Here is a 24300-nt window from a genome sequence, read left to right as displayed (position 1 = left end):
GGCGGCTTAGTGATGGAGTATGAAGTAGATGGTAAAGACCGTGGGCTTGTGCTTTTCTCTGACCACTTTGGTAAATGGGGCCTTATGTGCAGGCAGAACAGATAAGGAATAGTAGAGACAAAATCCAGCCCTCGGTCTCCTGGAGACTTCCCTGGTGATCGGGATGCAGCAGTATCAGGTGCCCAGAGTGTTTTGCTCAGCTCCACTTCAGAGCCTTGGTGTCTGATTGTCTCTTCTCCTCTGCACTCTGCTTCCAGCCACCTGCCCTGTCTACCATCACAGCCCTCCAGAGGCTTCTTATCTCACTGAGAATAAAATTCAGAGACCTTCCTGAGGCTTACTAGGCTTGCAGGACCTGACTGCTGTCCCTTTTCATGGTTAAAATATAGCAGTGAGATAAGGTTCACCTGGGCTGAGTTCCGACCTCTTCCGCTTGCTCGCAGCATCCCAGCCGCCTGGACCTCCCTGTTCTCCATCACACACCCTAGCATGCTCCCACCACAGGACCTTGGTCCTTGCTCTTCTCTCAGCCTGGAATGCACATCCTAGGGCTGCCTTCACGCAGGCCTCTATCACACGTCACCTCCTCAGAGAAGCCTCCCTCCATGCCCACCTTATCAAAGGCAGACTCCCACTCTCTGTTCCTATTACCAGCTTCTTCAGTTTCATTCTTCTCTATCAGGCTTTCTTGTACATGACCTGAGAGCATTTCATTCTTTCTTTCTTTTTTTTTTTTCTCTTTCCACATTTTGCTTCTGGTGCATTATAATTTTACATGATAGTTTTTTTGTTACATATTCATACATGCATGCAACATAATAATATAATCTAGCCAATCATTCCCTAACACTGGAGAATATGTGTTTCTTTTGCATTCTGTGCTGTCCGCCTCCTTGGGGAATGTGCGTCCCTGGAGGGCTGGCTCAGTATGCTCTAGGTACTGCTGTATCTTGGTGCCTTGATTGGTGCCTCTTACTGGTGGGCACCTGATACTGATGCATTCACGTTACATCCTGAGGGACTCCCATTCCGACCTCCCTGGGTGAGGGGTGTGTTGTGCTGTCAGATACTGAGTGCATCTCTTAGGTGAGATGCTGGGCTAACGGCTTCAGTGCCCGGCAGCTGTTAGGTCAGTTCCCATCCTTGTTCTGGCCAACCAGCAGTGGCCAGAGCAGTAGGGCCACACATATGGTTCTCTTCTCTTGATATCCCTTTCTTCCACTTGGAGGCTGGTCCTTCCAAAGTTTGAAGTTTCCATTCCTGGTTCATGAGAAAACTTTGAACTGGATCCTATACTGTGGAATGGTTATTTCCCATTTTGAGCTAAGCATCTAGAGGAGTGATAGGAAGGGGTATTTGAACTTTCTTGACCTTCTTTATGCCTTTCTTTGCTCTGTGACCCTGACCCGTACCCTTGTGGGTGTTCTTGACCTAGTTGTGCTTCTCTGGTTCTTCAAAAAAAATTGTTTTGTTTGTTTTTTGGTAGATACTGGGTGTTGAACCCCGAAGTACTTTACCACTGAGCTACATTCCTAGCCCTTTAATTTTTTTTTTTAATTTAAATTTTTTAATTTATTTTTTAAGTTTTGAGACACAGTTTTTCTAAGTTACTGAGGGTCTTGCTAAGTTGCCTAGGCCAGACTCAAACTTGTGATCCTCCTGCCTCAGCCTCCTGAGTTGCTGGGATTACAGGCGTGTGCCACGGTGCCCAGCTGTGCCTCAGCACCACATATAAAATAAATAAATAGATAGATAAATAAATAAAGGTATTGTGTCCATCTACAACTAAAAAAAAATGATACAAATATACTTATAAAAGGAAGAAAACCGGGCTGGGGAGATAGCTCAGTTGGTAGGGTGCTCGCTCTCGCAAGCACAAGGCCCTGGGTTCAATCCCCAGCACCGCAAAAAAAAAAAAAAAGGAAGAAAACCTACTTCAAAACATTACATCAGGTCTGGGCTGTCTCAGTAATCAAAGTACCCAGGTTCTTCTCTGGTTCTTAGACTGTCTTTTTCTTCAACTTTCCTTCCTTGCTCCTCTTTTCTTTTGTTCTCTCAGCTGCCATGTTGCTTGGCCCTCCATCTCGTTCCAGAACTTACTTGGCTTTTGTTCTTACCTGTGAGAAGCCTTTCCGTTCGTTCACCTGCTTTGAGTGATCTTTCTCTCCTATTTTGCTTGTGGCTAGAGAGGAGTGAGGGAGAGAACTGTGCTAGAACATTCTTTCCTCCTTCCATTCTTCTATTTAATATTTGAAAACCTACTTTGTGGGGCTGGGTTTGTGGCTCAGTAGTAGAACACTTGCCTCGTGCACACGAGGCACTGGGTTCCATCCTCAGCACCGCATATTAAATAAATAAATAAATAGATAAATAAATAAAGGTATTGTGTCCATCTACAACTAAAAAAAAATGATACAAATATATTTATAAAAAGAAGAAAACCTACTTCAAGACATTACATCAGGTCTGGGCTGTCTCAGTAATCAAAGTACCCAGGTTCTTATTTTTGGGGACACAAGTTAATTGGGTGTTTATTATTTGTATATTCATTCAGTGAATATTTATTGAGGCTGGGGTTCAGTGGCGGATAAAAACAGAAGTTCCGACTCTTGTGCACCTTCCATTTTGGTAAGACCGACTCGTACTCCTTAGAGAACTGCGTACACTGGTGTTGGATTTGAACGTGGGGCTCCGTCAGGAAGGGCTCCGTAGCACTGAGGTGGTGGACACGAGGGGCTGATCTGATCAGGAGAGCCAGGGGGAGTTTTGAGAAAATAAAGGGTGAATTGAGATCTGAAGACACGGTGAGAATTAATTAGGCGAGGTCTGCAGGGGAGGGGGAGAGGATGTCAGAGTCTGAGGCTAAGAGGGTTCGTGGAGCATCCGAAGACGCGTGAGCAGGGAGAGCAGGAGAGCGGGGCCAGCTGAGGCTGGAGGAGCAGGCTAGGCTCAGGTCTTGCTGGGCTTTGTAGATAAGGATTTTCATCCTTATTCTGTGAGCAGTAGGATGCCTTTGAAGGGCTCTAAGCAGGGAGAAGAGGGGAGAAAGAGAGAGAAAGTATTTTTATTTTTAAAACCCTGTTCTGAATGCTGCGGGGATAAATGGAGTTGGGTGTAACTGTAAGGCATAAGCAGGACACGGGATGCCAGTAAGAGGCCCTGGTGGCAGTCTCCATGCAAGGTGAGCGTCAGGGTTGGCAAGGATTTTAAGTTTCCCCGTCTACCCTTACTTCCTATTAAACGTATTTGTCCAAAATCTTGCTTTTGAAAGTTGACTTACCATAAAAAAAAAAAAAAATGGATGTAATAAGTCAAATGAGAAAGGATGACTTGAAGGGGTATGAATGGAGTAATAGCAGAAAAACAAGAGCCATGTCATTGTTTATGAAAGCCAAGCATGGATTATAGTCTCTTCCTCATTCTAAACATTTGAAGTACTTTATTATAAGAGTGATATTAAACAGCTTGGATAGGTTCAGGTTGCCGACAACCCAATACCTCCAGAGCTTTTACCTATTTTTAGCAGTAGGTCACACTGGTGTTTATTTATGTATTTGATATTGAGGATTGAACCCAGGGGTGCTAAACCACTGAGCCAATCTCGAGCTCCACCCCACCACACTTTAAAATTTAGAGACAAGGTCTCACTGAGTTGCTAAGGGCCTTGCTAAGTTGCTGAGGCTGGCTTTGAACTTGCGATCCTCATGCCTCAGCCTCCCGAGCTGCTGGGATTACAGGACATGCTGGTATTTTAAAAAGCAAAATTTTCAGAAACATTTGGAGCTGGACTACGTATATGTGTTTATTAGACTTCTCGTTACAGGTTGAGCGTGAGAAGGAGGCTAGAAAAGGAGCATAGGAAGGTAGAGGAGGGGAGACTTGAGACCAGGTAAGAAGCCCAGGATGCAGGTGTGGCAGGAAGTAGATTGTCAGTACAGGTCCTTGAAACTTTCCCTTCTGCCATCCCAGATACTCTTGCCTTGCCTGCCTTTCTAAGTAGCACTTTAATTTGTATGCACAAATTTTTTTCGTAGAGTGCATTCTTCCTGCCACGCAAGACACATAAGTTAAGGATAAAGAAAGCATGCACAGAAGTGGCAGCCTTGTTTCTTAGCTGTTCACACTCTAGCCACTCACACACACTTACAGAATCAGGAACCTTCAAAACAATCATTTAAAATGACAAATAAAGTCATCTGGGATTCCCAGGAACTCCTTGTGGGTCGTCGCTGGATTCTCCTGGTCCTGTCCGCTCCGCCGACCCCAGCAGCTGCACCTCTTCCCTTCATCCTGGCATCAGGATAGGCCCAGAGGCCCAGGAGGGGCCCAGGAGAGCCAGAGAGAGTAGTGCAGCCAGGAACAAGAAGGCAGGTAAGTCCAGATGGTTGGCACCCAGCCCTTCAGCTCTTGAGACAGTGGCATTAATCCACGTTCGGTAGTAGCTGACGTTGGTGTAGACCCCAGGAAGGTACTGGCCACATTTCCCTCCCCAGCTTACCACTCCTATCTGGATCCACACACCATCTATATGGCATGACAGAGGCCCTCCAGAATCGCCCTAAGAGAGAGAGAAAGGTCGTGAGTGCAGTGAAGAGGGGGTATCGAAGGGAGCAGTCACGGTGAGGGAGTGCCGTTAACTAACAGTTTCTTACATAAAAGGAGAGTGATCGTAGCTGATAGTATGTCTCTCCATCTTGTTCTGTATTTTTTTTGTAACAGCTTGTGGATATAAGACGTATGCACACATTCACTCATTTAAGAGCACTATCAAGAGCCAGGCGAGGTGGCACCCTCCTGTCATTCTAGCAGGTTGGTAGGCTGAGACAGGATTATTACACGTTCAAGTCCAGCCTCAGCAACTTTGTGAGACCCTACCTTAAAATAAAAAATAAAATGGACTGGGGATGTAGCTCCATGGTAGAGCACCCCAGGTTCAATCCCTAGTACCAAAAATAAAAATAAAAATGCACCATTGGGTGCTGTTTTTAACATTTATGAGGTTGTGCATCCATCGCCACCACCCATGTTAGAACATTTCCTCAGCCCCAGAGGAGACCCTGTTCCTGTTAGTTATCAGTTCATTTCTTCCCAACCTTCCCAGCCCAAGGCCAACTGGTAGTCTACTTTCTGCCTGTGTGGAACTGCCTCTTGTGGATATTTTATATATGTGATACGTAGCCTTTTGTGACTAGCTTCTTGTTTTTGGCATACTTTTCTTATCTATCAGCACTCCATTCCTTTTTATGGCCGAATACTGTTTCATTATATTGATGTACCATGGTTTATTCATTCATCTACTGATGGACATCTGGGGTTTTCCGCCTCTCGGATATTATAAATAATACTGCTGTGCAATTCATGGACAGATTTTTATAGGGACATGTTTTCATTTCTCTTGGGTGTTTGCATAGGAGTGGAATCCTGAGTCATATGGTAACTCTGTAATTAATCTTTTGAGGAACTGCTGGTTTTCCAAAGAAGTTGCCTCTTTTTACATCCTGAGCAATAGTTTGTGAAGGTTCCACTTTTTTTACATTTTTGACCACTCTTGTTATTATCTGTCTGGATTCTAGCCATCCTTGTGGGTGTGTACCTCATTGTGGTTACGATTTGCTTTTCCGCAATGGTTACTGATATTAAGTATTCTTCATGTGCTTACTGTTAGTATATCTTCTTACAAAAAATAGCTATTCAGAGTCTTTGCCCTTTTAAAGATTATCTTGTCTTTATTACCAAGATGTGTTTTGAATGTATTCTAGATGTAGATTCCTTATCATACATATGATTTGAAATTTCCTCCCATTTCACTTGAAGTACAGAAATTCTGAATTTTGAAGAACTCTTTTTTCTTTTGTTGCTTAATGCTTTCTGTATCATATTTAAGAAAATGTTGCCTAATTAAGGTCACAAAGATGTACCCATATGTTTTCTTCTAAAAGTGTTATTGTTTTAAGCCCAGCCAGGCTTGGTGGTGCAAACCTGGAATCCCAGCTATGTGGAAGGCTGAGGCAGAGAATTGCAGATTCCAAGCCAGCCTGGGCAATTTAGAGAGATCCTGTCTCAAAATAAAAAGTAGAAAAGGGCTGAGGATGTGGCTCAGTGGTGGAGCACTTCAGTTCAATCCCCAGTACTGCAAAAAGAAGAAAAAAATGTTATGTTTTAATTCTTATTGAGATCATAGATTCATTTTGGATTATTGTTTTGTACATATGCAGTAGGGAGCCAAATTTATTCTTGTCCTAGCACCATTTGTTGAAATTACTGTTCTAAAGGCTCATGAATTGTTCTTTGACTAAAATTAATTAATCATATATATAGGTTTATATATATATATATATATATATATATGTATGTTTATTTCTGAACTTTTAATTCTGTACTGTTCATTAGTATGTCTAGCCTTAAGCCAGTACCGTATTGTGTCTTGTTTACTGTTGCTTTGTGGTAAATTTTGCAATCAGAAAGTATGGGTCTTTCAGCTTTGTTTTTCCTTTTTTAAGATTATTTGGCCCTTTTCAGTCTCCATGTGAATTTTAGGATCAGCTTATTCAATTCTGCAAAGAAACCAGCTGGGGTTTTGATAGTGATTGTGTTGAATCTGTAGATCCATTTGGAGAATACTACCATTTAAACAATGGAAAGTTTTTTGTTCACTGAACGTGGAATATCTTTTCATTTAAGTCTTTTTTTCCTCCCTTCCTCCCTTTCATTTTTTTTTAATAGTAGGAAGGATTGAACCCAAGTTTTCACACATTCTTGGCAAGTGCTTTACCACTGAGATACCCCTCGGACCTTTTGCCATTTATTTATTTAAGTTTTTTGCACCTGGGATTGAAGCCAGGGGCATTTAACCACTGAGCCACATCCCCAGCCCCTTTTTTTTTTTTTTTTTGGTGGTGCTGGGGCTTGAACCCAGGGCCTTGTGCTTGCAGGACAAGCACTCTACCAACTGAGCTATCTCCCCAGCCCGACCCAGCCCTTTTTTTTTTTTTTTTTTTTTAATAGTTTATTTAGCAATGGTGTCTGAGTTGCTTAGGGCCTCGCTAAGTTCCTGAGGCTGGCTTTGAACTTGCAATCCTCCTGCCTTAGCCTCCTGAGCCGCTGGGATTTTGTCATTTTATTTTGAAACAGGGTCTCACTAGTTGTCCAAACTGGCCTGGAACTTGTGATCTTCCTGCCTCAGCCTCCCAAGTAGGTAGGATTACAGGCACGTGCTACCACGCCTGGTTTAGGTCTTTTTAACTTTTTTTTTGATAATAGAAGTTTTTTAATAATATCAGTTACATTTTCCCTTAAGTATTTGATTTGTTTAAATATTTGGTGCTAGAGTTTGAACCTTAGCCCTGTGCGTGCTAAGCACGAACTTGACCTGCAGTTTCTTCTTTATTGAGTAGAATTTACCAGTGAAATCATTTGAGCCTGACTTTTTTGTTTTATGTCTCTAATGTTGTCTCTTTACCTGTCCTAGGTCTGTTCAGATCATTTATTTCTTCTTGAGTTAGTTATGGTAGTTTGCCTGTTTCTAGAAATTTGTCCATATCATCTTAGTTATCATGTTTATTGGCATACAGTTGTTCATAGTATTATCTTGCAGTTCTTTTTATTTTTGGTAATAGTGTTAACTGTTATTTATTTACCTATTTATTTATTTTGGTACCAGAGATTGAACCAGGGGTGCTGTATCACTGAGCCACATGTCAGTCTTTTTTATTTTTTTTTTATTTTGAGACAGGGCCTTACCAAGTTGCTGACCCTGGCCTTGAACTTGCCATCCTCCTGCCTTAGCCTCCCTGGTCTCTGGGATTACAGATGTGCACCTCACACTGGCTCCTAACTTTAATATTTGAGTTTTTTTTTTTTTTTTTTCTCTTGCTTAATCTAGCTAAAAAAAAATATTTTTTGTTAGTCTTTTTAGAGAACCAACTCTTGCTTTTGTTGATTTCCTATATTGTCTGTTCTCCGTTTTAGTGATTTTCACTACAATCTGTATTTCCTTCTTTGACTTCCTTTGTGTTTAGTTTGCTTTCCTTTTTCAGTGTCTAGTTTTTCTGCATGTGATGCTGGGGATTGAGCAGAGCCTTGTGCATCCTGGGTAACTCCTGAGCCACTGCCCCAGCTTCCCTTCCCAGTGTCTTCATGTGGAAGATTGGGTTGTTAACCTGACAGTTCCCTGTGTGGGTTTTGTTTCATTTTGTTTTGAACATGGCATTACAGCTATACATTTCTTTCTAAGCCCTGCTTTTAGCTGCATCCGCAGGATTTGTTATGTCTTCATTTTCATTTGTGTAAAAATATTTCTTAATTTCCTTTGTGATTTCTTTTTTGACCCATTGGTTATTTAGGAGTGTGTTAATTTCTACCCACCTAAAATTTTCTGTATTTCTCTGTGAAATAGAAACCCACAGTCTTACTGGCATGGGGAATCAGAAGGTAAAGTTCAAAGCTGCCATAGCATTGGAAAGTAAAGGGAGAAATACTAGGACGGAGGGAAAAAAGGGAGTCCCAAGTGCTGTACGTCAACTCTGCTCCAATCTCTGGCTGACCCCCCGACTATATGTACAGACAGATTGGATGCCAAGCAGCTCAGCAAAGGCTAAAAGACTGCTTCTGCTTATCAGAGGAGAGAGAGGCAAGCCTATCGGGGTTAGCCGAGCTAACTGCCTGTTGAAACAGGAAATCTGCGTTCGTAGGAGGCACATCACAATTCATATTCTCCACAGCGTATCACTGACAATGTCCAGGATACAATCCAAAATTACTAGATGTTAAAACAAGAAAACAGCAACAAAAAGACACAGGGAAATACTTCCCAAGATAAACTGGAAACTTACTCAGGAGAAAAAGCAGTCACTGGAGAATGACCTTGAGATTACTCAGAATTTGGAATAGGCAAAGATTTAAAATAGCTACTTTACCTGTGACCAACTCACGCAAAGCGAAAAAATTAACAAATCTATTGGTAACAGATAAGAGATCTTGGCAGAGATCTAGAAACGTGTGCATGTGTGTCGGGGAACCAAATGGTCATGTTAAAACTTAAAAAACAAAAAAACCTAAACCTAAAAAAAAAAAACAAAACTGGGCTGGGGTCGTAGCTAAGTGGTAGAGCGCTTGCCTAATGTGAGGCATTGGGTTTGATTCTCAGCACTGCATGTAAGTAAATAAAATAAAGGTCCATCGACAACTAAAAAAAAATGGCAAAAAATCTCACTAGATGAGCTTAGCATTAAAATATTAAAGCAGTAAGCCAGTGATCTTGAATGTAGACTAAAAAGTATCCAATTTGAAGAACAGAAAAATGTAAAATAAAATGGACCTCTATGAAAATATCAAAAGGTGTAACTTACAAAGTTATGGTTTCAGCGAGGAGAGAAGAGAGAAATGAGACAGAATGATTTTTGAAGGAATCATGACTGAAAAAAATTTCCGAGTTTTAGTGAAAGCATAGATTAAAAACCCATAAATAGTGAGCCACAAATAGAATAAATACAAAGAAAACCATACCTGCACGTCACCTTCAAACCGCTGCCAGCCAGTAGAGGGAGAAAGATTGACAGCAGCTAGAGCAGAGCGCCACCTTGTCCTCAGTGGAACAGATACAGGCGGCCGCTGACCTTTTGTCAGACAGCCGTGATCGGGAGACAACAGAATGACATTTTTAAAGGTATATGATGAAATGTTCTTAAATTATTGCATGTCCACCTCCATATATTTATAAAAATTAATAGGTCTGTAAAAGTCTCACCATTGCATCCATTTGTTAAGTCAAAAAAAAAAAAAAGTCTCACCATTGGTCTACATCAGTAGTCTTATAGTTTCAAATTCCTGGATATAAGTTAAGTCTTTCAAACAGGATAACACAAGAATTTTTATCAGAACCTTCATCTGGCTCAAACTTACTGTTCACAGGTAGGAAAACTTGGATCCAAATTAAGATCTCTTTAAAAAAAAATTTTTTTAAGATGTAGATGGGCACAATGCCTTTCTTATTTATTTACTTTTATGCGGTTCTGAGGATCAAACCCAGTGCCTCACAGGTATGAGGCAAGTGCTCTACCACTGAGCAAAAACCCCAGCCCCCAAATTAAGATCTCTTAATAAAACACTCAAGAACAAACACTGAGTGTTTTAGTCGGTTTTTTTGTTGCTGTGACCAAAAAGACCGGTCAAGATAACATAGAGAAGGGAAAGTTTATTTTGTCTCATGGCTTCAGAGGTCTCGTCTGTGGATGACTAACTCCATAGTTCTGGGTCCAAAGTGAGGCAGAGCGTCATGGCAGAAAGGCATGGTGAAGGAAGGCAGCCCAAAAAACTTGGTAACCGGCAGCAGAGAGAGGGCTGTGCTCACCAGGGACAAAATATAAACCTTAAAGGCCTGCCCCAGGGCCCCACCTCCTCCAGCCCCACCCAGTCTGCCTGCAGGTACCACTCAGTTAATCCCCGTCAGCAGGTTAATGCACTGATTAGGTCAGGACTTCCATAGCCCATCATTTCACCCCTGAACTTTCCTGAATTGCCTCACACATGAGATTTTTGACGACAGCACAAATGTAAACTGCAACACTAACCACACAGCTATCCTTATTTTTTTTAACATCACCAGCACAAATCTTGTCTTCCTCGAGGGCTGGATCCAGTTCTGGGAAGAAGATGCCAACAGGGTTATAGAGTCTCTCACAAGCCTGGTAGTTAAAAACAGGTATTTCAACTTCCTGGAGGGTAGAAGGGTAAGTATCTGCAGAGGAAATAGGAATGAAAGCTTAAGGCCACTGGGGCTACACTCACTCTTGAAGTGCAGAACTCAGTCAGGGTCCAACCATATTTGCTTTTGGAAGGATCCTTTGGTACTGTTAAATCTAAAGCAGTGGTTAATTCAAAATTTTTTTCTGTTTGAGGTTTTTCTGTTGTGTTGCCTTTCTGATGTTCTTGCTCCCAGGTCAATTCCTGTCTTCTCTCTACTTCATCCTGGGAAAGAGTTGACACAATACTTATTTGTGTAGGTGCCAGGGATTGAACCCAGGGGTGCTTTGCCACTGAGCCACATCCTCAGCCCTTTTTTATTTTTTATGAGTTGAGATCTTGCTTGAGGCTGGCCTCAAACTTGCAATCCTCCTGCCTCAGTCTCCAGAGTAGCTGGGATTACAGGTGTGTGCCACCAAATCTGGCTACCATTTTAAAGAACACTAGATTGCCTCTAGGCTTTGGGTCAGGGTTACTAACTTCTGATTGAACGAGGTCATTATGTGTTTGCATTGTTAGTATCTGCTCTTCCACCTAGAGCTAGACTCTAGGAAGGATATAAGAATAAATAAAATGAAAGTGTGAATGTCAAAAGGTATTTTATTTAAAGACTTGTAGATAATAGCATTAGGTTGATCTGATTTGGTTAAAAAATATTTGATATGGTGAGGTTATGTCTAAAATGCAAATGTCCTGGAATAGGGGGAACGGGCAGGGTGAGTGGGAGAAGAGGGAGGCAAGTGCAGGCACAGCTGTATCCATGAGCAGGGAACTATAAAACCACCCCTTGCTCTGCCTCTCCTCACCTGTTATTTCGTTGGTTTTTCCCCATCCGGTCACCCAGCAGGAGGCTGGGATTGTCAGCTGCTTTATCACATTGGGCAAGCAGATGGGCAGGATGAGAGGAGTGAAGGTGACCCGGGAGGCCAGCTTCAGCAAGGCGATGTCTGCGGTGGTGTTGCTTTTGCGTTCAGGATGGAAGATGATCTGGGACACATAGTAGACCACACCACCACTGGAGCGGTCCAGCTTGTGGGATCCCAGCCACACACTGTATGTGTACACCCAGGACCTAAGGGGAGGAGGAAGAGGAGATTTAAAGTAGGCATGCCGTGGCCTCCTGCTGGGTCAGAACAAGCTGCCCACCTACAGCACTAAGTCTCCAACCAAGAAAAAGGGGCAGCTGGTGGTGCAGACCTGTGGTCCCAGTGACTCAGGAGGCTGAGGCAAGGAGAGGGCAAGTTCAAAGCAACTAAGCAGGATCCTGTCTCAAAATAAAAAGTGAAAAAGGCTGGGGATGTGATTAGTGATTAAAAAAAAAAAAAAATAGAGAAGGGTAGCTGAGTTGGCATCCCCAGGGCACCTCGTCCTGGGCTGGGTTGGCTGTCGTCTTCTCTCTTCTCCCCCAGACCACTCTGCTGTGGTCTTCTCTCACGTGCTCAGGTACAGCTCTCCTGCACCTGCCTCCCTCTTCTCCCATTCACCCTGCCCATTCCCCCTGGTTTGGGCCGGCACCTACATACTTATAGTCCTTGCTCCTTAGGGCCAGTTTTGATTTCTGTTCTGAGCACTACACCTTTATCTCTCTATAAAAATTCAAGGCAAAGTATAACCCAAGTTATAATAATTAAAAATGTCAGACAGTTTGACAAGATGTACAAAATAAATACATTTTAAAAATTCCCTGCTCCACCACTCTCAGGTTACATTATTTATTTGGAGGCAGTCATTTTCAACTTTTAAAGCCCTTTCTAATTTCTCTAGTATTTTCAAGAAAAACTGTTCGTATTGCTCTATCTTGAAAATTTCTCTCCAGGGGGCTGGGGTTGTGGCTCAGTGGTAGAGCGCTCGTCTACCCTGTGTGAGGCACTGGGTTTGATCCTCAGCACCACATAAAGATAGAAGAATAAACTAAAGGTCTATCAACATTAAAAAAAAAAATCTCTCCAGTTTTGGAATACCGAGTTCCTGATATGGCAGGTGAGGATGGAGCTTTCTTTCTCTCTCTCTCTCTTTTTTTTTTTTTTTTTTGTACCTGGGATTGAACCCAGGGGCACTTAACCACTGAGCCACATCCCCAACCCTTTTTAAATACTTTATTTAGAGACAGGGTCTTGCTGAGTTGCTTAGTGCTGAGGCTGGCTTTGAACTCACGATCTTCCTGCCTCAAGCTCCCGAGCTTCTGGGGTGACAGGCATGCACCACTGTGCCAGGTTTATGTCAACATTATTCACTGTGGATCACATTGGGTTCTGTGATTGTATTTCTTGTAAAACCTTTTGCTTCTCCTGGAGTTAAAAATGTGTACTCACTGTGTTTTCTTCATTTTTTTTATATAGCCATCACTAATTCCTCATTCTTTCCCCAGACTGTCTTTCAAAAGTCTGCGTCTCCGCTGAGTTCGTTCAGACCTGTCCGGCATTCTATGGACTGTCTCTTTTGGAGCCCTCTGCCCTGTTGTTCCAGTGTAGGCCACTACACAGCAATCATCTTGGCTCTTTCCTTTATGCTTTGTGATTATCTTGGAGAGTTTCTTCTGTGTTATATCCCCTTTTGTCTGGATCCCATGTTTTCTTGCCTGCTCCCCATTTATTTTGGTGAAACAGTCTACCATAACTTCCTGAGGAATTATGCATGGGAGGTAACATTTTTGCTGCTTTGCATATTTGAAACCATCCTATTTCCTCCCATATTTAACTCACAGTTTGTATATGGGTAGAAATCTAGGTTAGAAATCATTTCCCTTAGCATTTTTATTTACTTACTTACTTACTTACTTACTTATTTATTTATTTATTTATTTTATTTTTAGTTGTAGGTGGACACAACACCTTTATTTAATTTATTTATTTTTATGTGGTGCTGAGGATCGAACCCAGTGCCTCATACATGCCAGGCAAGTGCTCTACCACTGAGCCACAACCCCAGCCCCTATTTTATTTTTTGGGGGGGTACCTAGGATAAAACCGGGGTACTTGATCACTGAACCACATCCCCAGCCAGATTTTGTATTTTATTTAGAGACAGAGTCTCACTGAGTTGCTTACTACCTCGCTTTTGCTGAGGCTGGCTTTGAACTCTAGATCCTCCTGCCTCAGCCTCCTGAGCCACTGGGATTATAGTCTTATAGGCATGTGCCACTGCACGCGGCTTCCCTTGGCATTCTGAAGTCATTACTCCCATTTTCTTCGAACTTTCACTGTTATTGAAGAGCTCGGTCATTTTCTTTTCTGCGCCTATTGGTCATCTTTGCCCCAGAGCTTTGCAGCTTAGAACAGCAAACGTTTTATCTCACAGGTTCTGTGGGTTGGGAAGCAGGTGTGACTTAATCAGCTGCCTCTGACTCAAGGTCTGTTGTGGGGCCGACGTCAGCTGGCTGTAGTCATCTTGACACTGGACCAGGAGAGAATCCATTTCCAAAGTCACTTGTGCTGGCTTTGGACCTTGGCTGGCTGTTGGCTGGAGACACCGGTTCCACGTGGGCGGTGGCAGCTTGCTTCCCTGGCATGATGGCTCTGAGACAGAGCTCAGATCATGTCCAAGAAGATTCAAGATCAAACCTCCTGACTGGTATTTAGGAAGTGATTAGACCAGAAGTTGGACAAGGGTCTAATATGGTGCTGTGTCCGTCACTTCTTTTTCCTCCTCCCTGCCCCATCCCCACGGGCTCCTAGTGCTGGAGTTGAGGGTGACCTCGGAGTTTCTGCCCCGCTCACCTTGCCACTGTCACTGGCCTCTTGGTTCATTCATGAAATCATTCAAATATTGATTGAAACCCTGCCGGCATGCCAGCTCCAGCGGGAACTCACTTTTTTATGCAGTGTGCTGCTGTCAGGACCCAGCGCTCGCTGATGAGGGACCCTCCACAGACATGGTCATTGGACAAGCGGAGGCTGACCTGCCATGGCCAGTGCCCGGCGGCAGCGTCCTGGCCACCCACGATGCGACTCGAGTATTTACGTCGCCCGCACACTAGGGAGAGAAGAGAAAGGGCACTGTGGATATCCTGAGTGTCTGGGTCCTCTCTGCCACCTCCCGGTGGACGACGGGGAAAGGGTTGACTGCCCGAGGAGGATGTTGGCGGTTTTTCTATCTATCACCCCAAAAAACTTATCTACCCAATAAACATGTGAGAGCCAATGCTCTTTTGATGAGAGAGAGGGTGTGACAGGTCTGGCCATCCCAGTCTGGCCTCTTAAAACATTCAACCTGGAGTAGCCCAACTCTCTCTTATTTATAGACACACAGGTAAAGGGGGCCAGGACCGGGAGGCGCTTCTTCTGTGATGGACAGGATAGGGTGGACTTAGGGAGCCATTCTCTTAAAGGAAAATTCCAGAAGGAGACAGAGAACCACTCCCACGCAGCACCACTTGCCTCCTGACAGTTCCTGGAAGCCGGGCCTCTGCATCCCATGGCTCAGCCTAGTCTGATTCTGCTAAATAAGGATGGCTTCCCACACTGGAGCCCTTTCCTCTGGTCCCCGTCTCATCATCTGCAAACTCCCATGTCTCTTTGTAGGACCAGAGCCCTCCCTAGACTTCATACTCGATCCTGTTCCGGTTTCAAACCCCTCAGTCCTGAGCCCAAGTGGAGACCACTCACCTGATTGCAGACCTTTCTTTTTGCGAAAAGAGCCTGGGCAAGACCCTATGGAAGATACACCGTGTCATTAATGTATAATGATCTATCTAATATCTAGTTCCAGTGAACAGAGACACATCCCTTCCATTGAAACTTCCTGGATTGATGTTCAAGGCCCAAGTTAACAAACATCTACCCATTAGTGGGAATCTTGATAATTTCATACTTACCCTTTTTTTTCAGCAGCTATAACTTTTTTTTTTTTTGATGATTCAAGGTCATTATCAGAAATATCAAGTGTCATAGGTTGTAAATACAACATGCCTTCAGAAGCTTTTGAGATTTGTAAGCCATTTGCCTTTGAGCCGATTTTGTCTGAATGACTTTGCTGCTACCTCTTCGCTCCTCTCAGCATATCCTCCTTTTAAATCACTGAGGGGCTGGGTGTGGTGGTGCACGCCTATAATCCCAGTGACTTGGGAGGCTGAGGGCAGGAGGATCGCAAGTTCTAGCCTCCACAACTTAGCGAGCTCCTGCCTTAAAAAATAAGTGTCAAGGTAGAGCACCCCTGGGTTCAATCCTCAGTACCACATAAAAAAAGGAAAAAAATCACTACAGGCCAGAAAAAGAAGTGAACAACAACCGATGTCAGAAGCACTTCCAGTTCCCTCTGCTTGAAGTGCGGTTTACCTGGACCCTCTTTGCTTACTCCTTTCCATCAAGTTCTGTTCTGTTCTTTTGTCTGTCTGTCTCTGTCTCTCTCTGCCTGTCTTTCTCATAGCGAGGGGACTGAATGCAGGCTGTGAGCATGCTGAGCAGGTGCTCTGCCACTGAGCTACCTGCCAGCCTCCCTCGGGTCTTTGCTCAGCACCCCCAGTGAGGCCGCTTTGACTGCCCTATCTAATATTACAACACACCTCTTGCCCCTGAACTTTAGACGCTCCTTTCCTGTCATAGTATTTATTACCTTCTAATATGTTTTATAATTTGCATGTTTAATGTGTGCGTTGATTATAAGTCTCACGAAGACAGTGATCTTGGTTTTGTCGCTGCTACGCCCAGCCAGGGGCATTAGAAGAGTGCAGGGCATCGGGAGCTCCCAGGACCTTCTCAGGCCGTGCTGTTCGTAAGGAGCTTCCCCTGGGTGGAGTCATAATTCTGCATGCTACCTTCTTGAGTGGGTCTCCCCTCTCACCCACACCCCAAGAGCTCACCCAGCAGCAGGAGCAGCAGGACTGCAGGGCCAGCAGGGCGCATGTCTCTCCTCAGGGCACTTCCTGCTTCCTGGACTCAGGCAGAGGCCAGCTGCGGGGCAGCCAGGGGCAGGACCGGCTTCTCCTAGGTGGGCTCTGGTGCTCCACCACCTCCTTCCCTCTGGTCTCTACCCCCAGCCTGGTTCTACAGGGATTGGAGAAGAGCAGCTGCAGTCCCAGGGGAGGAGCTGGGGCCTGAGGCGCCCCCTGCTGTCCTGGGGGAGCAGGGCAACTAGGGTTTCTGCCTGTTGATGGGACGGAAGTTGGGACAGGATGGGTGCAGCAGCAGGTTGAGAACCTTGTCTCTAGCAAGGAGATGGATGGTGGGCAAGAGTCTCCAACAGCAAGAATGGGAAAGAGGAAATCAACCCACATCTGGTTCACTTTTTTCTGTTTTGTTTTCATATTCGTGTAGTTTTAGCTACAGACTATACCCCGAGTTGGGTTTCTTGGAAAACAGACATGGAGGCAGATTTGTGTGCCGGATATGTTTTGGAGAGTGGTCTCAGGATCAGTAGCCCTGTGGGGACAGTCAGGAGGGAGAGCAGAGGGGTAGAGGGCGGGTTGGACTGGGCTGTGTTTGGCACAGAGGCCCCCAGCCCACCCAGGTTGCCCTGCAGAGATGTCCTGAATGGAGTTAAGGATGAGCTCTTGGACCTCTGCCTCCTAGAAGCGGGCTTTACTTGGGGTGGGGTGACTCTTTGGTGGTTCTTGGGGTAAGACTTAGCTGTGAACTGTCTGCAGCCAGCACTCTTGATGGCCAGGGGAATAAGTGCTTCAGTTCTGCAGGGCGCTCTGGGTGACACCCCGCAGCATCGACAGAATTCTTCCTGTGCCTTTTATGTTTTCTGTACCAATAGCGGAGGCAGAAGTCAAGGAACTGCTTAAATGTTACTGCTTTTCTGTAGCTTAAAATGTTGGGAGGCCTGAAAGAATAATAGGACATCACAAAATCTGGCTGTTTTGGTAAGGATAATTCAGTTCCAGGCAACTCAGGCCCACTGAAGCTAGCTTAAATCAAGACGAGATATTAAATTATGTCTTCCCCAAAATTCATGTTGACCTCCTACCCCGCAGTACTCAGAATGTGGCCATATTTGGAGATAATGGCCTTTAAAGAGGTAGCGGCGATATTAGATGGAAGTCAGTGGGTGGCCCTAATCCAACGTGGATGGTGTACCGATAGAAGCAGGAAATTGGGACACCTGCATGTCCATAGGGAGTGGATGACACTCCACAAGTCAAGGATCCCAGGATGAATTAGTCTCTCCTAGCCCTAGGAAGGAACCAGCCCTGCTGGCACCTTGAACTTGGACTTGGCACCTCCAGAACTGTGAGATAATAAATTTCTGTTGGGTAGGCCACCCCCTGTGTGGTACTTTGTTACAGCAGCCCTAACAAACTAAGACAGGTATCAGTGGAACAATAAGAAGAGAGTAACAAGGGCATTAGAGCAGTCGCAGGACGGGACTGGGGACTGGGGCGGAAAGGGGGCTCTGGACTCATGAAAACGGGAGAACTCATAGCAGGGTTCAGGATCTTCGTTCTGATTCTCTGCCACTAACGTGGCTCAACCCCTTTTCACATTATTTCTTGCTCTTCCTTATAAACTGCCCAAGTTTTTTCCTTTTTTGGGGGGGGGTATTAGAGATTGAACCCAATGGCATTCCACCACTGAGCTACATCCCTAAACCCCTTTTTAAATTTGAGGCAGGGTCTTGCTAAGTTGCTGAGGTCCCCACTAAGTTGCCGAGGCTGGCCTTGAACTTGCAATCCTCCTGAGTCACTGGGACTTCAGGAATGCACCACTGGGCTTAGCTTAGATTATCTGCTCTTGTTCATTACTATGGGTTGTCTGTGGAATGAGTGCCCTTATGTGGGAAGAAGGACAGATGTGCCTACAGAAATATGCCCAGCTGAGTAACAGGGGCTGTTGAGGAAGGACAGACACCAGCTTTACTGTATTTCAGGATAGTAGCATAAAGATGCTTACCTCTTTATTTAAATAAATTTATTTTTAGAAGTGAACATTTGAGGAGAGTCATTTCTCCATTTACTTGTCATACTGCCATATCAGATATTTTTAAAACAAATTTATGTTTTTCAGATCCACTTGTCTTCATTTGTGTGTGCTTGATAGGAATGAAACTACTACTACTATAACATTTATGTTAGTTTCTCTCTATATTTGTAGTGGGTCTTGTTTTACACACCCTATTTTTATTTTATTCACTCTGGCTTTTTGTCATTCACTGTGGATTTGTCATTTTAAGATGACTCTCAGTGCTTTTCACCTAACTTCTTTTCCTGATATTAATATTAGTATTTGCAGTTTCTTTCTTGTTTATTTCATGGAAGAAAAAACTTTTCTTATTCACATCACAGGCACCTATGTGGATTTCCAGTTGGTTCATGGTGTTCACAGGCAGTTGTAACTGTTTACTCACTGAGGCATGGCTTTAAAAAAGAAAGACCTAAATGGGCCAAGGAACTGGACAGACCCTTTACAGAATAAGCAGGCAATTAATAAATATATGAAAAAGTGTTCGACATCTGTAGTAATTAGAGAAATGCAAATTAAAACAACTCTAAGATTTCATCTTACTCCACTTAGAATGGTTATTATCAAGAACACAAACAATAATAGATGTGGGCGTGGATGTGGGGAAAAAGGCACACTCATACATTGCTGCTGCAGTTGCAAATTGGTACAGCCGCTCTGGAAAGCAGTGTGGAGATTCCTCAGAAAACTTAGAATGGACCCACCTTTTAACCCAGTTATCCCACTCCCTGGTTTATACCCAAAGGACTTAAAATCAGCATACTACAGTAATGCAGCCACATCCATGTTTATAGCAACTCAGTTCACAATAGCTAGATTGTGGAACCAACCTAGATGCCCTTCAACAGATGAATGGATAAAGAAACTGTGGTATATATACACAATGGAATACTATTCAGCCATAAAGAAGAATAATATTATGGCATTTGCAAATAAATGGATGGAACTGGAGAATATCATGCTAAGTGAAATAAGCCAATCCCCCAAAACCAAAGGCCAAATGTTTTTCCTGATTAAATGGAGAATGATATATAATAGGGGTGAGGGGGTGGGGATTGAGAGAAGAATGAGGGAACTTCAGATTATGTAGAAGGAAATGAGAGGGAGAGGGTATGAAGAATGGTGGAATGAGACAGACATCATTACCCTGTGTACATGTATGATTACATGAATGGTATGAATCTACATCGTGTACAACCATAGTAACGAAATGATGTTTCCCATTTGTGTACAGTAAATCAAAGTGCAGTCTATAAAAAATTAAAAGATAAATTAAAAAAAAATAGCCCTCTGGATTTGCCTCCAAGTCATGTTTGCAGAAAAGGTAGCTTATTATTTTGCAGAGAGGCCAAAACTCTGGACAGATTTTTTTATTTTTTAGTTTTTGGTACCTGGTTTTGAAGCCAGGGGCAGTTTAGCACTGAACTACATCCCTAGAACCTAACCCTAACCCTAGCCCTTTTTATTTTGAGATGGGATCTTGCTATAGTGAGGCTGGCCTCCAACTTGCCATCCTCCTGCGCCACCCTCTCCAGTAACTGGGGTTACAGGTGTCACCCTCAAGCTTGGCTTTTCTTTTTTTCCCCCTCACTTGTCACAGGAGCAAAAATTTGACTAGACACTATAGAATCTTGTGGTTGTCTCACGACTTTGGACTTTCATACCACTGGACAAATCTTAATTTGACCCTGACCCTGAATCTAACCCTAACCCTCTAACCCTAACCCTAATCTTAATTTTCTAGGATTGCTTACAGAATAATTTCCCTCCCCTCCTCTCCATTTATCTATCTATCTATCTATCTCAGTGCAGGCCATATAGCCCATCTCGTAGAGTGTCTGCCTCTCATGCTGGAGGCCCGGGTTCGAGTCCCCATCCCTCTGGGATTGTGGAAATTCTCTCTCGCTCGCTCGCTCTCACTCTCGCTCTCTCTCAGGCATTGCCGTACTGGGAATTGAACCCAGGGCCTCACGTTTGCTAGGCAGGCACTGTACCACTGAGCTACATGCCCCGTCCTGAATCTCTTCTTTTCTCTTTTGTTTAAATGTTTTATAAAAATATAATTTGGTACTGGCGTCCGTTCAGTTTTATTGAATATAAACTCTGTTGTACATCACTGAGGCTCCAGAAAAAAAAAATTGGAAGGTAAAAGGAAAAGCATTAAGTGGTTATCCTGCTTCTCCTGTACAAACAAGGCTCACAGGCACACAGTGAGCGCAGCTGAGGACTCCAGCTCATGTGGCTGGACGGGTAGGATTAGAAAATCGCCCCTTGCAATCCCTCTTGAAGCAGTCGATGCAGAGAATGATAATCAGTCGTCAGAAACCTAAGATGAAGGCGGTGGAGGGCTTGGCTGTTCCTATCTGAACCCTCTCCTCAATCTTGGCACCACTTTAGGTGGAGCAGCAGACCTGGGCCTCTGGGGTCACCCAGCACACAGCACCTCCCGGGAAGCATTCTCGCCAAAAGAAAGCGAAACCCAACTCTCTCCAGCTACCTTCACTTACAGAAGAGACAGGGGATAAAAGAACAAGTTAAATTACAACACAAGGAAGCGAATTGTCAAATCCAGGATGTGGGACATTTTATAAAGCAGTTGACCTAGTTTCTGTAATAAGTAACCCTGTGAAGAGGAAAAGGGAGAGGGACTGCACTCTGTTATAAGAAACTTAAGAGGTGTAAGTACGGTGGCCCTTGTCTGGATCCACATTTAACAGACCAGCTCTAAAAAGACCTTTGGGTAAAAATAAGGACATTTGATAATGAACTGAGTGTTAAATGGAATGTGGTTAATCTTGATAGGTGTGATAATGGCCTTGGATTATGAACGGATTTTTGTGTTGTTGTTGTTGTTCTGGGGATTGAACCCAGGATGCTTAACCCCTGAGCCACATCCCCAGCCCTTTTTACTTTTTGAGACAGAGTCTTGCTAAGTTGCTTAGGATCTTGCTAAGTTGCCAAGGCTGGCTTTGAACTTGTGATCCTCCGGCCTCAGCCTCCCAAGCTGCTGGGATTATATGTGTGCACCACCGTGCCTTGCTGAATGTTTTCTTAATTTTGATCCAGCAGTTAAGAAAAACAGTCTGGCATTTACTTCTCCCTTGTCTCTTCTGAAATAAATAATGCCTAGGAGTTGAAAGCAAGAGAGTGGGTGCCTTGCCCTCCCCAGACTTTCCTGAGGACAGCTCTCAGAGCTTCTGCCTCTCTCACCGTGCTGGCTCCAGACCATTACCCTGTGTTGTCATTAATGATATCTCTAGGCTGGGTGCGGTGGTACACACCTGTAATCCCAGGTTCTCAGGAGCCCGAGGCAGGAGGATTACAAGTTCAAGTCCAGCCTCAGCAACTTAGTGAGACCCTGTTTTAAAATAAAAAGGGCTGGGGATGTGGCTCAGTGGTTAAGGGCCCCTTGGGTTCAATCCCCAGTACCAAAAACAAACAAACAAACAAACAAACAAACAAAAAAGGATTTCTATAAAAGTTAAATGAGATGTTATAGAGCTAGTATGTGGCTTGGGTTTGGCCTGTTTAAGCATGCAATCATAAACGGTAGCTGCTGTTTTTATTTTTGTTATTAAACTGGCATCACAACTTTACTTATTAATTTCATTCTGGGTAAACAGTGCCTTGACGAGAGCTTAGGGTGCTGTTGAGGTGCCTGTAGAGCAGGATTTCTTAACCTTGACATTGGCGTTTGGGGCCAGGTGATTCCTTGCTGTGAGGTGTCTGTCCTGCTCATGGTAAGATGCTAACAGCATCCCTGGGTTCTCCTACAGGCGGGTGGCTCCTCCTGCTCCTGGTGGTTGTGACATTGATCAGACATTGCCAATCACCCCTTCCCCTGCCATTGGAAGGCAGAATCACCAGGGAGTCAAGAACGGCTGTTCTAGAACAAGGTTGCCTCTTTAGGATTTCAGTCTTCTCTTGAGCGCCCTGAGGATAAAACTGGGCCGCAATGGATTTTGTAAGTTTTGTAGCTTTTTATCTGTATTTCCAGGAAGGCAAATGGACTCTTTGTTTCTTTTCTAATTCAGTCCAGCAGATCTCTGTGTGCGCATGGGAGAGGGAGAGAGAGAGAGAGAGGAGAGAGCAAGAGCAAACTGCTACATCGCCAGCCCTTTTGAATTTTGAAACAGCAACTTGCTATGTTGCTGAGACTGGCTGGCCTTGAACTTGTGATCCTCCTACCTCTGCCTCTGACGCTTCTGGAATTACAGGCATGCGCCACCACGCTCCCGTCAAATCCATCTATTATATTAGAAAATGAGCAAGGCCCCTTACAAAACCATCTGCCGAAGAATGACTTCTTTAGCACTTGTGTGGCAGACCCTGGCTTTTGCCTCTTTTTGGTTCCTTGTAGCAAAGATACATATGTTGTCTACTAAACAGGTTCAGTCTGATCTTAAGGTTCTTGAACTTGCACAAGAAATTTTTCATCAGGCTGTAGTTTCATCAACCAGTAAGTCGTAGAACTAGTGCATAGATGTAGCATCTGTTAACCCAGGCCCAAGCCTTGGCCAGCCCTCTGCTCTCCTGGGCTCTTTGCCTTATCCCCCAGTCCGTAGGTTTCCCTGAACTGGGAATGACCATACTGCATTCCCTGTGACTTGCCTGGGGCCCTGACTATCGGTACCCAGTCCCTCTTGGCAGCGATTGGTCTTGTTCTGTGGAGCGTAAAGGAAAAAATATTTCCCTTTCCATGTTGTTTATCTATTTTTTCCCCCTGCTTCTACTTATACTAGCAGATTCTTCTGGATGGTTTTGACATTTGCTTTCTAGAGTCTCAAGCTCTCATTTTGTTAATACAAAAAACAAGATTGGATACTTTGTTTGCAAGATACTGTACTAGATGCTGTTAGAAGGTCAAGAAGACAAATAGGATACTGCCTTCTTTTCTCAAGGCTATTCTTACCTATTCAAAAGAAGTAAAGCTTTGTGCACCCAAATAACTACAGACAGAAGCGAGGCATCCCATAAGAGGTGCAAATAACTAGGACCATGGGGCAGATATTATTTTGGCATACTGCGCAGAGGAATCCTGAATAGAGCCTTCCAGCAGTGAGTGGAAGTCACTTGATGTAATGGGCAGCGCCACATTTTTGCAGTCATACAGTTCTGGATCAGTCTGGTAAATCAAATAGCTGTGTAGTCTTAGGAGAGTCACTTAACCTCCCTGAGGCTCAGTTGCATTCATTTGTAAATGTGGGATAAATAACAGCCTTCCTGAATTCTTCATGACAGTATTTAAAGTGACCAGCTTAGTGCCTGACACAGTGTAGTTCCTGCTGTAGCTAAGAGATGAGTGAAGATGTCCTGTCACCAGGGAATCCACTTGGGCAGGTTTGCAGCCTGGCTCGGCTCATTTCAGTCTTGGCACTGGGTCCTTATCTTTTCAGCTTCTGGAATTCAGGACTTATCAAAGCACCTGGACGATCTCAGATTTAAGAGACTGACCCCATGACCTCAGTGTGTATTTGCACTGAGAGCTGTTCATTTCCATTATTTAGAATCTTCATTTTTCTCAGCCAGCACAACCGCCTTAACAATGAGTAGGGAAGCCAAATTATTAAGTAGGTGTTGTTTTGAAGAGGTTTAAAATTAGAATCGATGGAGAGGGCTCATCTCCAGGAGCTTTTCATTTACTGGCATGAGATATTGTTAG

The 24300-nt window shown here is 44.0% G+C and overlaps 2 protein-coding genes across 6 annotated transcripts in view; one reads left to right on the top strand and one right to left on the bottom strand.

Moving 5' to 3' along the window:
* Sh3d19 (SH3 domain containing 19) overlaps positions 1-24300 on the top strand; it is a 175524-nt gene that overhangs the window by 24639 nt on the left and 126585 nt on the right. The gene's annotated exons all lie outside the window — the stretch shown is intronic.
* On the bottom strand, positions 3950-16580 carry Prss48 (serine protease 48). Its single transcript, XM_047566149.1, has 5 exons — positions 16523-16580; positions 14550-14712; positions 11547-11812; positions 10569-10735; positions 3950-4558 (listed from the first exon to the last, which is right to left on the bottom strand). The coding sequence occupies exons 1-5, from the start codon at positions 16578-16580 to the stop codon at positions 4286-4288; spliced, it is 927 nt and encodes a 308-aa protein (XP_047422105.1). The 3' UTR covers positions 3950-4285.

The sequence above is a fragment of the Sciurus carolinensis genome, chromosome 10 (assembly GCF_902686445.1).
Source record: "Sciurus carolinensis chromosome 10, mSciCar1.2, whole genome shotgun sequence".
NCBI classification, from domain to species: Eukaryota; Metazoa; Chordata; class Mammalia; order Rodentia; family Sciuridae; genus Sciurus; species Sciurus carolinensis.
Note: the sequence above shows the minus strand (reverse complement) of the source record. Positions and strands in the feature narration are given on the sequence as shown.